Below are 16,847 nucleotides of genomic sequence, written 5' to 3'. Positions count from 1 at the left end.
CTTAATGTATCAGCACTCTGTAATCTTAGACAACCCTTATTATTAAAACAATACCTTTGTCTTAGACAACCCTTATTATTAAAACAATACCTTTGTCTTAGACAAGCCTTATTATTAAAACAATTACCTTTGTCTTAGACAAGCCTTATTATTAAAACAATACCTTTGTCTTAGACAAGCCTTATTATTAAAACAATACCTTTGTCTTAGACAACCCTTATTATTAAAACAATACCTTTGTCTTAGACAAGCCTTATTATTAAAACAATACCTTTGTTTTAGACAAGCCTTATTATTAAAACAATACCTTTGTTTTAGACAACCCTTATTATTAAAACAATACCTTTGTCTTAGACAAGCCTTATTATAAAAACAATACCTTTGTTTTAGACAACCCTTATTATTAAAACAATACCTTTGTTTTAGACAACCCTTATTATTAAAACAATACCTTTGTCTTAGACAACCCTTATTATTAAAACAATACCTTTGTTTTAGACAACCCTTATTATTAAAACAATACCTTTGTTTTAGACAACCCTTATTATTAAAACAATACCTTTGTCTTAGACAACCCTTATTATTAAAACAATACCTTTGTTTTAGACAACCCTTATTATTAAAACAATACCTTTGTCTTAGACAACCCTTATTATTAAAACAATACATTGTCTTTGGCAACGAATCTACAAAGTCATGCATTGATTTACTACAGTTCAATCACATTTTTACTGTAGATCTGTCTTCTTGCAATCATTTTTTGCAAAATAAAATCAGTGATAACCTGATGTGATCCTCAAGTGAAATCGGGAGATGACAGACAGTCGAAGATTAATACTGACGAATTAAAAGATACACATTTGCTACGATTTACGAGCTAGATCTAGCTAAAAGAAGACCGAGAGCAGCCACCCAAAGGCTCCGTCTATTATGCTAGTCTGTCCAACCAAGTCCATCTAGCCTCACAGCCTCACAGCCTCACCGCCTCACCGCCTCACCGCCTCACCGCCTCACAGCAATAAAATAAAGTGGTTCAAAGCAAAAGCCACACTGATTTTCAGTCCGACACCCACCCACACACACACACCCATCCACACACACACCCACCCACACACACCCATCCACACACACACACACCCACCCACACACACACACACCCACACACACCCACCCACACACACACACCATAACTCTGAAAGGTGAACCAAAACTGTGATTATAGACAGTAAAATATACTAACATATTTTGGGGGCTCCCGAGTGGCACAATGGTCTAAGGCACTGCATCTCAGTGCACAATTGGCCCAGCGTCGTTAGAGTTTGGCTGGGGGTAGGCCGTCGTTGTAAATAAGAATTTGTTCTTAACTGATTTGCCAAGTTTAAATAAAACATAAAATATCAAATACAGCCAAAGCCTACTGTTCTGCTGTCATGAAAACATTGTGAAATGCTAAGGACACGCCCCCATTGGCCTAGACATTTCATGCAGAGCGGGGTGGCAGGGTAGCCTAGTGGTTAGAGCGTTGGACTAGTAACCAGAAGGTTGCAAGTTCAAACCCCCCGAGCTGACAAGGTACAAATCTGTCGTTCTGCCCCTGAACAGGCAGTTAACCCACTGTTCCTAGGCTGTCATTGAAAATAAGAATTTGTTCTTAAATGACTTGCCTTTTTAAATAAAGGTAAAATAAAATAAACGAGGTTACTTTCCCAAGAACGGTAAGAGACATTCAAAGCAGATCTCTCCTCCTCTGCTACCGTCACATAGTCTAGTTCCTTTCCCTCATTTGCATACATTATCTACCACAATATACGACAGTCATTTGATTGTGCCCAGAATTATAAGAAAAAGGGCATTTTCCCCCATTGCCTAAAGAACATACTGTATTGGGCTTTTCACACTACTGAGCCAAACCAAGCTGCACTGAGCCGGCCCTAGATATTCTGTTTTCACATTGTCCTTTTCAGCCCAGTTCCAGGAACAACGGTGGATGGATAATGAGCTAAGAAACAGTTTGGTTCTGGTCGGCCCTGTAGTGTGAAAAGGGGTACACGTGACCTGCAACCCTACCCATCCAGTCCATTTGCCCATAGGCTCTGCTCAAAGGTAGTGCACTACATAGGGAATAGGGTGCCATAGGGCTCTGCTCAATGGTAGTGCACTACATAGGGAATAGGGTGCCATAGGGCTCTGGTCAAAGGTAGTGCACTACATAGGGAATAGGGTGCCATTTGGGACTCAGCCCGTAGTCTCTGAGTGTTAGATCATACTAGGGTCCACGCTGTAGAGTGACATCCCGCCACTACACGCAGCAGGGTGATGTCTTCAAACCCTCCGGCTCTGTGCTCATACTCCAGACAATGGTTCCCACCCCCAGCTAATTTAAACGAGTCCTCTTCCACTAGGATCTTCAGCTGCAGGCAGGACAGGACAGACACAGCTCAGCAAATAAAAGGTTTCTATGGAATGTGATGCTCACCTGGGTAAAGTCATATTCCAATAAAGAGGTGATGCCATCTCCCATGGTGCAGCAGTCCTTTAGGGAGATGCCATCTCCCATAATGCAGTCCTTTAGGGAGATGCCATCTCCCATGGTGCAGCAGTCCTTCAGGGAGATGCCATCTCTCATGGTGCAGTCCTTCAGGGAGATGCCATCTCCCATAGTGCAGTCCTTCAGGGAGATGCCATCTCCCATGATGCAGCAGTCCTTCAGGGAGATGCCATCTCCCATGGTGCAGTCCTTTAGGGAGATGCCATCTCTCATGGTGCAGTCCTTCAGAGAGATGCCATCTCCCATAGTGCAGTCCTTCAGGGAGATGCCATCTCCCATGATGCAGCAGTCCTTCAGGGAGATGCCATCTCCCATGGTGCAGTCCTTTAGGGAGATGCCATCTCCCATGGTGCAGTCCTCCAGGGAGATGCCATCTCTCATGGTGCAGTCCTTCAGGGAGATGCCATCTCTCATGGTGCAGTCCTTTAGGGAGATGCCATCTCTCATGGTGCAGTCCTTCAGGGAGGTGCCATCTCTCATGGTGCAGTCCTTCAGGGAGATGCCATCTCTCATGGTGCAGTCCTTCAGGGAAATGCCATCTCCCATGGTGCCATCCTTCAGGGAGGTGCCATCTCCCATGGTGCAGTCCTTCAGGGAGATGCCATCTCCCATAGTGCAGTCCTTTAGGGAGATGCCATCTCCCATGATGCAGTCCTTCAGGGAGATGCCATCTCTCATGGTGCAGTCCTTCAGAGAGATGCCATCTCCCATGGTGCAGTCCTTCAGAGAGATGCCATCTCCCATAGTGCAGTCCTTTAGGGAGATGCCATCTCCCATGGTGCAGTCCTTTAGGGAGATGCCATCTCCCATATTGCAGTCCTTTAGGGAGGTATAAGAGGATAGATCTTTTTATAAGAGGATAGATTGGATCTTTTTATTAGAGGACAGATCAAATATTTTATGAGAGGACAGATCAGATCTTTTTATAAGACTCACTTAGTTATAATTAAGACATAGTAGATACATCCTTACTATATCAAGGACGAAATACAAATCAAGCTTCCTGACAAATTCAAAACATTTCCTTATTGATAATTTTTTTTTTTTTTAATCTCTCATGATGAGTAATGAAACGACTATGTTGGCTAACTCTAGAACCTCGCCTACATTCCAAACGCCACTGGAAAAATGAGTCACCCCTCCCCCTCCCTTAGGCTAACTCTAGAACCTCGCCTACATTCCAAACGCCACTGGAAAAATGAGTCACCCTCCCCCCCTTTAGGCTAACTCTAGAACCTCCTACATTCCAAACGCCACTGGAAAAATGAGTCACCCCCTCCCCCCAGGCTAACTCTAGAACCTCGCCACATTCCCCCACTGGAAAAATTAGTCCCCCCTCCCTTAGGCTAACTCTAGAACCTCGCCTACATTCCAAACGCATTCCAAACCTCGCCTACATTCCAAACGCCACTGGAAAAATGAGTCACCCTCCCCCTCCCTTAGGCTAACTCTAGAACCTCGCCTTCATTCCAAACGCCACTGGAAAAATGAGTCACCCCCTCCCCCCCTTAGACTAACTCTAGAACCTCGCCTACATTCCAAACGCCACTGCAAAAATGAGTCACCCCCTCCCCCTCCCTTAGGCTAACTCTAGAACCTCGCCTTCATTCCAAACGCCACTGGAAAAATGAGTCACCCCCCCCCCCGGCTAACTCTAGAACCTCGCCTACATTCCAAACGCCACTGGAAAAATGAGTCACCCCCTCCCCCTCCCTTAGGCTAACTCTAGAACCTCGCCTACATTCCAAACGCCACTGGAAAAATGAGTCACCCCTCCCCCAGGCTAACTCTAGAACCTTGCCTACATTCCAAACGCCACTGGAAAAATGAGTCACCCCCTCCCCCCCCTTAGGCTAACTCTAGAACCTCGCCTACATTCCAAACGCCACTGGAAAAATGAGTCACCCCTCCCCCCCTCCCTTAGACTAACTCTAGAACCTCGCCTACATTCCAAACGCCACTGGAAAAATGAGTCACCCCTCCCCCTCCCTTAGGCTAACTCTAGAACCTCGCCTACATTCCAAACGCCACTGGAAAAATGAGTCACCCCCTCCCTCCCTTAAGAAGTCTCCACTACGCCCTACACCAAACAAACCAGAACCTGACACTCTACATGAGCCTAATAGGGCCGAGTCTCAACAGGATTAACTGGATGAGTTGAAACGTCATTTCCTTCAACCAGTGGTACCACCTGTGTATATATATACAGATGGTATATATGAATTTAAATATATATATATATACACAGGTGGTATATATTAAATATATATATATATATAGCATCACCTCTTGATTAATTTAACATAACCGGGCATACATCCCAAACTACTTCTTTAAACACTGCGATGCAAAATAATCAGAATCAGAATCAGAACACAAGTGATAGTATTTTTTATTTCAAATATTTAACACAATTGGACATTTTATCAACGCTGGCAAAACACACAAGTACAGGACGATTACTACCCAAATGATGTTTGGCTTTTCATTTTTTTTTTTTGAAAGTAGCAAATAAATGTTATTATAAAAGATAAGTGTGACTTAATGAAAGTTTAAGAGTGAAATAATATAAAATGTGATGTTTCACAAAAAGCCGAGGCTATGTATTGCACTTGAATGACAGCAAACATGATTTCCCCCCCCCCAGGTATTAGCTAGTAAAAACCTCTTCAACCAAATACACGCTTTCTTGTTTTTCTTAAACCAAACCACAAGGTGATTTTCTGTGGCTGGTGTCCTCATCTGACTGAAAATCTGAAGAGTTCAGTGCTTTCAAAAATGTGGTGGATATGGTATATTATGTCTGGGCTGAAAGACAAGAATACATACGATATTACTGTAAATTATACATACGATATTACTGTAAATGATACATCGTGATATTACTGTAAATGATACATCGCGATATTACTGTAAATGATACATCACGATATTACTGTAAATGATACATTACGATATTACTGTAAATGATACATCACGATATTACTGTAAATGATACATTACAATATTACTGTAAATAATACATTGCGATATTACTGTAAATGATACATTACGATATTACTGTAAATAATACATCACGATATTACTGTAAATGATACATTACGATATTACTGTAAATAATACATCACGATATTACTGTAAATAATACATCACGATATTACTGTAAATGATACATTACGATATTACTGTAAATGATACATTACGATATTACTGTAAATGTTCTGTTGTTTTGCCTTGCCTTGTCTTTTGCGGTTTGCGCCCTGCAGAAAACACCTCAGACCAGTATAATGTTATTGCAGTGCTGTTTCTAGGAGACAAACACCATTTTTACAGCCCTGCAGCAAATCTCTGATCCACCATCCTGACTGCTGCGCTTAATGTAAGCTTGCGAAATCAGGAAGGTAAAACGAGGAAAGAACCCCCCCCCCCCCCCCAAAAAAAGAGCCACAGTACGTATACAGAGATCCTCTGGTGAAGACTAGGACAGATGTGCACCAGGAAGGAAGCAAGCAAGCAAGCAGCAACGTGTGGTGTTTTAAAAGCATGTATTTACTCACCGGCATGCCTCCTGGAGCTGCTTGCCCCCCGTATGGTCCCATGGGCCCTGGGTGGCCGGGCTGGGAAGGGAAGCCTCCACCACCGCGAGGACCCCATGATCCAGGGGGGATGGGAGGGAAGGCTCCACCAGGGAAGGTGCCTCCTGCAGGAGAGAAGGCAGCTCCTGGACCTCCAGGCCCATACATCCCCCCACCAGGCTGGGCTCCTGGGTAAGGCACATTGGGGTAGGGTCCTGTTGGTGCTCCGGGGCTAGTTTGGAAGGGTCCAGACGGGTACTGCATGGGGGCTCCAGGGAACTGTCCAGGGGCTCCAGGCCCGGGTGGGTATTGCCCCGGAGCTCCTGGCCCAGCTGGGTACTGTCCCGGGGCTCCAGGTCCAGCTGGGTACTGTCCTGGGGCTCCAGGTCCAGCTGGGTACTGTCCCGGGGCTCCAGGCCCAGCTGGGTACTGTCCCGGGGCTCCAGGTCCAGCTGGGTACTGTCCTGGGGCTCCAGGTCCAGCTGGGTACTGTCCTGGGGCTCCAGGTCCAGCTGGGTACTGTCCCGGGGCTCCTGGCCCAGCTGGGTACTGTCCTGGGGCTCCAGGTCCAGCTGGGTACTGTCCCGGGGCTCCAGGTCCAGCTGGGTACTGTCCCGGGGCTCCAGGTCCAGCTGGGTACTGTCCAGGGGTTCCAGGCCCAGCTGGGTACTGTCCCTGAGCTCCAGGCCCAGCTGGGCACTGTCCCGGGGCTCCAGGCCCAGCTGGGTACTGTGCCGGTACCCCTGGGCCGGGCGGGAACCCACCAGGGGCAGAAGGAGCTCCAGGATACTGCCCTGGTGCTCCGGGACCGGAAGAGAAGGGTCCTTGACTTCCAGGGAACTGCCCTGGGGCCCTTGGACCAGACTGTGGCCCCCCAGGGAATCCCCCAGGAGCAGAGGGCTGTGTGGGGGCTCCGGGGGCCGCACCAGGCCATCCTGGGTTAGTGGGCGGAGGGGCGTTGGGGGCGGCTGGGTTGGGGTTAGCCGCTTTCTCAGCTTGGCCCGGGACATCGTCAGCTATGGCATCTGCCAGCTACATACAAGAAAAACAGGGAGGTTGCTACCATGATCTTCACCAACACATTTACCATCTTAAAACAGGCATACCTTGATAATAAACGTGATTAATAAAAGTATCTAACTCACCGAGAAATCCATGTCCTGAAAGGTAATGGGGGGGTAAAGTTGTTAGGTCTGAAGCATAACCTATTATAGCCTATTAGCTACTTTAGTTATAACAGCCTGAAGTAAATAGCAACATAGTTAAGATATCACAAGCTACCTATAAACTTTAAATTAAACTGGATTGCAGGCTGGTTAGTGTTGTTCACGTGTAGAAAGCTAGCTGGCTCGATGTACAGCTAACATTATCTAACATTAGCTAGCAAACATTAGCCAGCTACCAACTGATTCTACATATTTATGCTGCTCAAACGATCAAAGTACAATAAAGAAATGTTTTTAAAGTATGTTAGACTTTTCAACATTACCTCGACAAAAGAGGGACGTCTTTAACAAATTCTAAAGTTAGAAACAACAAGAATTTGCTAGTTGAGAGATAAAAATTAAAAATAATACTGTACAAAAAACTCCTGGAATAAAGGAAGTGTGCAATCTGCACTCACGCCTAGAATATGACGTCAACATTGGGCGGAAGGAAACAGGGTTGGAACCGAATGGGTGCGTTCCAGAGTCACAGACATTTTTCTTAGATTGCAGTCGGGCAAAGGAAGATGACAAAACATTTTTTTATTATTTTTTTAAATAAAAGAACATCTTACCCTTTCTCTCTCAACTTTGTATGAGTAAAAATTCAACTAGTACTAGTATGATGTGATACGAAAAAATATTCCCAAATAAAATATTTTAAATTGGTGTGGGGGCGGGGATTGGTCAGATCAGAGTCACAAGATTATGTGCGGGCGAAAAAAAAATACTGTTCTGTACTGCCCTCCTCCGGTCTAGACAGATCAATTGAGTCTGCGCTTCAGGGAAAAATGGTAAGTTGTTCCTGAGATGGGTTGAAAAACCTTACTAAAATGTATTTAGCCAGGGATTATTTTCAAGTTGCAACCGTTTGAGATCCTCTGTCTGCATAATCGCCTCTTTTTAATTCGAAATTAGTTTCGCTTGTTTTTAATTAAATATGCAGTTGTTCCACCAGCTCGATGTGATATGCTGCAACATGTCACGATATGGATAGATAGCTAGCTAGCTAGCTGGTTAACGGATAACTCCATGCATTGTCTGAGAAAGTTAGCCACATCAAATTCCCGTGTAATTACCCTAGCTACTCGATGAAACTAGCTCATTTCAGATCGTTAAAGTGCCTTGACTCTTATATCAGATTTTATGCTCTTTGTGTATAAAATGCATGCCAGCCAGCTATCTAGCTAGATTCGCATTTCCTGTAGTTTTCGAGACCTATCTATCTAGTTAGCTAGCTAAACTTGGCTTCAAGACAAATTAAACTCGGCATTGTCAGGGATGCGCATCTCTCATATTTGAGAGTACTAAAATATTTGTATAACCCTGTAGTTGCTAAATCGGTGCACGTCGTTATTTCCTGTTACCTGTCAAATCATATCCAGAGTAGGCCAATGAACAAAGGAATTTAACCCATCATGAATAATGATTCAGAAATGTTACGTAAGTGAAGATCCCTGCTCATTCCAAGACACATCAATTATCAGGTGTGGCTGGTGGTCAGATCATTGATCGCAAAAATGTATCACAAGTTAATAGAATTTGCAAGTTCAGAGATATATCTTTATATCTAATGACCATCTCAATAATTATTCTGTAGGCTGTCATTAAAAGTTCCCAATCATGTGTTAGAGAGATCTGATCTCCTTTGAAATGAGACATCATGACAATTCTTATTCCTGGCCCCATATTCATTAAGCATCTCTTGAGTAGGAATGCTGATCTAGGATCAGGTTTTATTATCATCAAAAGCATAACTGATTCTAGATCAGCACTCTCAACTCTTGAGAGGCTTTATGAAGGCTTTCCATCTATCCATTACTTCTAGAGTGAATCACTGGTTGTGTGTGACGTTGATGGAGACCTAGTGAAAAAGCTACGGGAATTCCGCTTCCGGAAGGAGACTAACAATGCTGCTATCATCAGTAAGTATCCTCTTAAACACAAATCGGTAAGTATCCACAAATCGGTAAGTATCCACAAATCGGTAAGTATCCACAAATCGGTAAGTATCCACAAATCGGTAAGTATCCACAAATCGGTAAGTATCCTCTGATCATAAATCAGTATCCTTCTAATCATAAAGAATCTAAAGTTGACAATGTTTTTTTTTTTTTGCTTCTACATACATATTGTGCTAGGGTCAAGTGCTTGGGAAGGACCAACATATTGACTGTTGAGGAACATTTTTCCTAAATATTTATTTTGGGGGGGGGTTGTGTTTTCTCTTTCTCAGTGAAGATTGACAAGGACAAGCAGCTTGTCATCCTTGATGAAGAACATGAGGTAAGTTGCCAGATTGGTTATTGTTCGGATGACGTCAGTGTTGATAAGTGTCTTTATCCACACACCTCTTATAGTGTCTTGTATGATGTAGCGTGAACCTACAGTTGTACAGTACATATTTAACCTTGAATACCTTCTCTCTCTCATTCTAGGATATTTCTCCTGATGATCTGAAGGATGAGCTGCCTGAAAGACAGCCCAGATATCCTTTGATCTATACTGAACAAAAAAATATGAACGTAAACAAACAATTTTACTGAGTTACAGTTCATATAAGGAAATCTGTCAATTGAAATACATTCATTAGGCCCTAATCTTTTTTATTTTACCTTTATTTAACTAGGCAAGTCAGTCAAGAACAAGTTCTTATTTTCTATGACGGCCTAGGAACAGTGGGTTAACTGACGTGTTCAGGGGCAGAACGACAGATTTGTACCTTGTCGGCTCGGGGGTTTGAACTTGAAACCTTCCGGTTACTAGTCCAACGCTCTAACCACTAGGCTACCATGCCGTCCAAATCTATGGATTTCACATGACTGGGTAGGCGCACCGCCATGGGTGGACCTAGGAGGGCATAAGGCTTACCCACTTGGGAGCCAGGCCCAGCCAATCAGAATGAGTTTTTCCCCACAAAAAGGCTTTATTACAGACAGAAATACTCCTCAGTTTCATCAGCTGTCCGGGTGGCTGGTCTCAGATTATCCCCCAGGTTAAGAAGCTGGATGTGGAGGTCCTGGGCTAGCGTGGTTACACCTGGTCTGGGGTTGTGAGGCAGGTTGGACGTTCTGTCAAATTCTCTAAAACAATGTTGGAGGCGGCTTATGGTAGAGAAATGAACATTAAATTCTCTGGCAACTGCTCTGGTGGAAATACCTGCAATCAGCATGCCATCTCCCTCAAAATGTAGACATCTGTGGCATTGTGTTGTGTGACAACTGCTCATTTAAGAGTGGCCTTTTATTGTCCCCGGCACAAGGTGCACCTGTGTAAAAAAAAAAGAAATCATGAACAACAGATTTGTACCTTGTCAGCTCGGCGGTTTGAACTTGCAACCTTCCGGTTACTAGTCCAACGCTCTTAACCACTAGGCTACCCTACCTCCTCTACACTCTAACCACTAGGCTACCCTGCCTCCTCTACACTCTAACCACTAGGCTACCCTACCACTCCTCTACACTCTAACCACTAGGATACGCTACCACCTCTACACTCTAACCACTAGGCTACCCTACCCTCCTCTACACTCTAACCACTAGGCTACGCTACCACTTCTACACTCTAACCACTAGGCTACCCCACTACCACCTCTACACTCTAACCTCTACCCTACCCTCCTAACCACTAGGCTACGCTACCACTTCTACACTCTAACCACTAGGCTACGCTACCACCTCTACACTCTAACCACTAGGCTACCCTACCCTCCTCTACACTCTAACCACTAGGCTACGCTACCACCTCTACACTCTAACCACCAGGCTACGCTACCACTTCTACACTCTAACCACTAGGCTACGCTACCACCTCTACACTCTAACCACTAGGCTAACCTACCTCCCCAAAGGGTTGAGCACAGTCCAATCTCTCTTATTTTAAAAGTTCTCTTTAACCTTCTGCACATTTGTGGTGTACAGCTACAAGTACGAACATGACGACGGGAGAGTCTCTTACCCTCTCTGTTTCATCTTCTCCAGTCCAGTGGGTAAGATAACATCCGGTCCTCAACATCCCTGTAGCGACTATACCTGTAACAACAGGTGTTGGCCCATTCTTGTAAAAGAAAGATGAATTCAGTCTGCCATTTTAACCAATGAGGGCATGGTAACTAAGGTTACCTTACTATTGTTAGATAGTAAAATATGTTTAACTTTAAGTAATTTAATACTTTAAAAAATAACTTTATTTAACCAGGTAGGCTAGTTGAGAACACCTTTATTTAACCAGGTAGGCCAGTTGAGAACACCTTTATTTAACCAGGTAGGCTAGTTGAGAACACCTTTATTTAACCAGGTAGGCCAGTTGAGAACACCTTTATTTAACCAGGTAGGCTAGTTGAGAACACCTTTATTTAACCAGGTAGGCCAGTTGAGAACACCTTTATTTAACCAGGTAGGCTTTGAGAACACCTTTATTTAACCAGGTAGGCTAGTTGAGAACACCTTTATTTAACCAGGTAGGCTAGTTGAGAACACCTTTATTTAACCAGGTAGGCTAGTTGAGAACACCTTTTTAACCAGGTAGGCTTTTATTTAACCAGGTAGGCTAGTTGAGAACACCTTTATTTAACCAGGTAGGCCAGTTGAGAACACCTTTATTTAACCAGGTAGGCCAGTTGAGAACACCTTTATTTAACCAGGTAGGCTAGTTGAGAACACCTTTATTTAACCAGGTAGGCTAGTTGAGAACACCTTTATTTAACCAGGTAGGCTAGTTGAGAACACCTTTATTTAACCAGGTAGGCTAGTTGAGAACACCTTTATTTAACCAGGTAGGCTAGTTGAGAACACCTTTATTTAACCAGGTAGGCTAGTTGAGAACACCTTTATTTAACCAGGTAGGCTAGTTGAGAACACCTTTATTTAACCAGGTAGGCTAGTTGAGAACACCTTTATTTAACCAGGTAGGCTAGTTGAGAACACCTTTATTTAACCAGGTAGGCTAGTTGAGGCTAACACCTTTATTTAACCAGGTAGGCTAGTTGAGAACACCTTTATTTAACCAGGTAGGCTAGTTGAGAACACCTTTATTTAACCAGGTAGGCTAGTTGAGAACACCTTTATTTAACCAGGTAGGCTAGTTGAGAACACCTTTATTTAACCAGGTAGGCCAGTTGAGAACACCTTTATTTAACCAGGTAGGCTAGTTGAGAACACCTTTATTTAACCAGGTAGGCTAGTTGAGAACACCTTTATTTAACCAGGTAGGCTAGTTGAGAACACCTTTATTTAACCAGGTAGGCTAGTTGAGGTAACACCTTTATTTAACCAGGTAGGCCAGTTGAGAACACCTTTATTTAACCAGGTAGGCCAGTTGAGAACACCTTTATTTAACCAGGTAGGCCAGTTGAGAACACCTTTATTTAACCAGGTAGGCTAGTTGAGAACACCTTTATTTAACCAGGTAGGCTAGTTGAGAACACCTTTATTTAACCAGGTAGGCCAGTTGAGAACACCTTGAGAACACCTTTATTTAACCAGGTAGGCCAGTTGAGAACACCTTTATTTAACCAGGTAGGCTAGTTGAGAACACCTTTATTTAACCAGGTAGGCTAGTTGAGAACACCTTTATTTAACCAGGTAGGCTAGTTGAGAACACCTTTATTTAACCAGGTAGGCTAGTTGAGAACACCTTTATTTAACCAGGTAGGCTAGTTGAGAACACCTTTATTTAACCAGGTAGGCCAGTTGAGAACACCTTTATTTAACCAGGTAGGCCAGTTGAGAACACCTTTATTTAACCAGGTAGGCTAGTTGAGAACACCTTTATTTAACCAGGTAGGCTAGTTGAGAACAAGTTCTCATTTACATCTGCGTCCTGGCCAAGATAAAGCACAGCAGTTCAACACAAACAACAACACACATGGAGTAAAACAAACATACAGTCAATAATACAGTAGAAAGTCTATATGTGTGTGCAAATGAGGTAAGATAAGGGAGGTAAAGGCAATAAAAATAGGCCAATACATGCATATAACGGGTATTAGTTTTCCCCGTAGAGAAACATATCATTGTACTTCCTCGTTCCATTTCTCTGGTTTTACCATGTCTTTTTATAGTATTAGTATTATTATTTTTCTGTCAGGATGTAAACCCGAGCAACAGATGTATTCGTTTTCCCCGTAGAGAAACATATCATTGTACTTCCTCGTTCCATTTCTCTGGTTTTACCATGTCTTTTTATAGTATTTAGTATTATTATTTTTCTGTCAGGATGTAAACCCGAGCAACAGATGTATTCGTTTTCCCCGTAGAGAAACATATCATTGTACTTCCTCGTTCTATTTCATCTGGTTTTATAGTATTATTATTATTATTATTTTTCTGTCAGGATGTAAACCCGAGCAACAGATGATGTACGCCGGAAGCAAAAACAAACTGGTGCAAACTGTCCAGTTGACCAAGGTTATTGTTTTAACTGTTTATTTATTCATCTTTGGAGCTCAATGCTATTTGTATTTATTTAATAAACTAATACTGAAATACATCTGCATCCATAAATATATTAGTATGTGTTTTACATTAAATTGGTTTCAAGATGTTGACTTATTTCTTGTGTAGAAGATTGATAACTGCCCCCTTTTTTTCTTTTTTTTATGGGCTCTTCCTCATTTCTTCCAGGTGTTTGAGATCAGAAACACGGAGGACCTGACAGAGGAATGGCTGAGAGAGAAGCTGGGCTTCTTCGGTTAAGATCGGGCCGTTTTGGTGATCTAATGGACTGAAGGGTTTAGAGGAGGAACGAGACACTTGGAAAGAAAACTACACCATTCCTTACATTTCCCTTTCTCCTGTTTCCCTCCTCCGATGTACCTATTCCCATACAACCCCCCCCCCCCCTCAACATGTGCCAGCTTCCTGTGTCCTTAATGAAATTAACACTACCACTCCTTCTGAGATGGACAGAGCTTTCCTTGTCCTACACAAGCAAAATTCAAGGGAAATTGAAAGGAATTGTCACGGTGGCAATTTCATTTGAGTTTTGCTCGTTTAGTAATAATTAATAATTACATAATTATGACCTGATAGATTAGATTCTAACCATGTTTTATTTTTATTTTACTGGAATCAAAAGGATAGTTCTGATAGTAAGAGGTGATCTGTGATTTGGGGAGCTGTTTATTGTTTTTATTAAGTCATAAATATATGACTTGTGGGAGGACGCTGGGTTGTGTAGATACAATACTGCTTTGATTCTTCTTTATACATTTTCAAGATGGAATTGCCTCCAGGCTTGAAGCACTTTTGACCTTAAATCACACAATCATACATTGAATTTGGATGTAAAATTAATGGCTATGTTGTGTGTACTTTCTCCCTCTGCTTGGAAAGGTAGATCAGTATAAAGAAATACATTCGTTTCTTACAATATTCACTCACTGATTGAAGTTTATATGACACCATATGATAACAAAGAATATTAATCCAAATTACAATACTGAAAAAAGGACAGCTTAAAATACAATTCACCATCTTGTTTCTGGATCTATGTATTCTTATTGCAGTTGATCCCCTGGGAAAAGGAATCATTGATGCTCTTGGTCGATAAGTAACATTTTAAGAGCCTGCAGCTAACATCCTTGAGAGTGTTTCTGAGTGACACAAAGGACAGTTGGTTATCTCTGTTCATCTTTGTTTTAGAGTAGAATCATTGTGATTCTCAGTGAGACTTTGCAGTGAGGTCATGGTACACTATTCCCTACATAGTGCACTACTTTTGGTCATGCGCTATATATGGAATAGGGTGCCATTTGGGACAGAGTTTTACCATTGAACTGTGTCCTTCAAAGTGGAGCACCTGTTTCGCCTACAAAGATTTTCATTGATACATTCATGAAAGAAACCTCGTGTTTTTATTTATACCCTGATGAAGACAGCTTGTCTGTCGAAACGTTGGACATAAAACATTTTTTTTTTTGCATCTGAGCTGGAGTTTGCGGCTCTCCTTCATTATCTTATTTATAGGTGTGCGTTAGTTTCGCGGCGAGAACATTCTTGAAAGAAACCTGGTGTTTGATTCAGGACCAGTTTGTCAGACGTAGATTAATCATCCTAGTCCTTTTCAATAACGACTCATTTAATGTGTGTCTGGGGAAACCGACCCTAGAAGCATCAGTCTGTGTCCCAACCTTGGACAGATGTGAATACACTGGGAGATTAGAGAATCATCTTTTTGCCTTTTTAAATCTTTTATTTTAGCAGGCGTAAAAAATAAACTTGAAGGGCCGGTTTCCTGGGCACAAAGTAAGGCTAGTCCTGGACATAAAAAAAAATTTTTTTAAAAAACTTTTGCCCATGCCTGTTAGTCCAGGACAAGTCTTAATCTACAGTATGTTTGAGAAACCACCCTAAAAATATAGTGTATTACGTCTAAACTGGTAATATGCCTTAAGGCTGTCTCTCTTTCCATCAAGAGTATTCTTCTGATGTAAACAAACAATGTGTACATCCCAAGTTACACTCTTTCCCCCTGTATAGTGCACTATGGGACTGTGGTCAAAAGTAGTGCACTATATAGGGAATAGGGTGCCATTTGGGATGTACATTATGACATGTCTTCCCATCTGCTGAAACGTGACAAAAAGCAAAAATAAGACTACAGCTTTAAACATAGTCCGTATATCTGAACTGTTCTGGAACATTCCTGTTTTTACTCTGAATTGTGCAATCGGCTGGTGTCAATGTGAAAAATGAAAATGCTTAATAATCTGTTCTTTAAAAAAAGATATATATATATATAACTTTGATGTGGTAAGCTACTTTCATATACAAGTGCATGCTTTCGTCAGTGTGTCTTTTGTCCCGACAGTTTTGCGTTGTGACATCAAACAACAACAAAAAACAATCCCAAACAAACCTTCAATAGTGTGCCAGTATGTACTGCATGTTCTTTGTTTTACACCGTGAATGTATCCTCCAATAATGAATTTTAAAAATTGGCGTACTTTAGTTGACACAAGCAATATTATAGAGAACATGCATGCAAATGGCAATCCAAGGGGGAAATTGCTGACCGTGTGTTAAGGTTAAACACTACAGTAGTTTGATAATTATCAACATGTTTTTTTGTTTGTTGATAATATGGAATGTATTCCAAATGGCACACTATTCCCTTTTTATAGTGCACTTCTTAGTCCTATGGTTTTATAGTGCACTATGAAGGGAATAGACTGCCATTTGGAACTGATACATGGAGATAATCAGCCTTGGGAAGAATTCTTCAACCTGCATTCATGAATAAGATATAGCTATATCCGTGTAAAATCATGTGGCTTATTAAGTGTCTTGATCGCTCTGAATTGATGTATTTTTCCTATAATAGTTCTGTACTTTCTCAGATCAACAGCTTTTATTACATTTTTTCTTAACCAAAACAGCGTCTCAAACATGTAACATATTCAGCTACCCAATGGTGTGAGTGAAACTTGTGAAATATTTGTATTTTTCCATGCTTTATACACTTGTCCCAATAAAACAAAACAAAAATATGTTTAATGTTGTTGCCTGCATTTAATAT

At 42.1% G+C, this 16,847-nt stretch overlaps 2 protein-coding genes across 3 annotated transcripts; one reads left to right on the top strand and one right to left on the bottom strand.

Moving 5' to 3' along the window:
• Window positions 1–4,922: 4,922 nt before the first annotated feature.
• lgals3a (lectin, galactoside binding soluble 3a) lies at window positions 4,923–7,771 on the bottom strand. 2 transcript variants are annotated; one of them, XM_029688593.2, is made up of 5 exons: window positions 7,613–7,771; window positions 7,269–7,283; window positions 6,106–7,155; window positions 5,787–5,855; window positions 4,923–5,356 (listed from the first exon to the last, which is right to left on the bottom strand). In XM_029688593.2, the coding sequence occupies exons 2-4, from the start codon at window positions 7,278–7,280 to the stop codon at window positions 5,823–5,825; spliced, it is 1,095 nt and encodes a 364-aa protein (XP_029544453.2). In that variant the 5' UTR covers window positions 7,281–7,283; window positions 7,613–7,771; the 3' UTR covers window positions 4,923–5,356; window positions 5,787–5,822. The 2 variants fall into 2 exon arrangements, with proteins under 2 accessions (XP_029544453.2, XP_029544454.2); XM_029688594.2 differs by lacking the exon at window positions 5,787–5,855 and having other exon boundaries at window positions 7,613–7,770.
• Window positions 7,772–8,021: 250 nt separating this feature from the next.
• Window positions 8,022–16,820, top strand: gmfb (glia maturation factor, beta). Its single transcript, XM_065004388.1, has 7 exons — window positions 8,022–8,122; window positions 9,157–9,253; window positions 9,565–9,614; window positions 9,767–9,818; window positions 11,236–11,316; window positions 13,662–13,735; window positions 13,952–16,820. The coding sequence occupies exons 1-7, from the start codon at window positions 8,120–8,122 to the stop codon at window positions 14,021–14,023; spliced, it is 429 nt and encodes a 142-aa protein (XP_064860460.1). The 5' UTR covers window positions 8,022–8,119; the 3' UTR covers window positions 14,024–16,820.
• Window positions 16,821–16,847: the final 27 nt, after the last annotated feature.

Source organism: Oncorhynchus nerka, linkage group LG18, assembly GCF_034236695.1.
Source record: "Oncorhynchus nerka isolate Pitt River linkage group LG18, Oner_Uvic_2.0, whole genome shotgun sequence".
NCBI lineage: Eukaryota > Metazoa > Chordata > Actinopteri > Salmoniformes > Salmonidae > Oncorhynchus > Oncorhynchus nerka.
This window is presented reverse-complemented; position numbering and strand designations above follow the sequence as displayed.

What these genes read in the sequence shown, in the direction of transcription:
- lgals3a (XM_029688594.2), bottom strand. An exon ending in CAGCTCCAGGAGGCATGCCG is followed by an intron (nt 5,357 to 6,105) that starts GTGAGTAAATAC and finishes CTTGTCTTTCAG; the next exon opens with CCCAGACATAATATACCATA.
- gmfb (XM_065004388.1), top strand. An exon ending in CATCTTCTCCAGTCCAGTGG is followed by an intron (nt 11,317 to 13,661) that starts GTAAGATAACAT and finishes TTTTTCTGTCAG; the next exon opens with GATGTAAACCCGAGCAACAG. An exon ending in AAACTGTCCAGTTGACCAAG is followed by an intron (nt 13,736 to 13,951) that starts GTTATTGTTTTA and finishes CATTTCTTCCAG; the next exon opens with GTGTTTGAGATCAGAAACAC.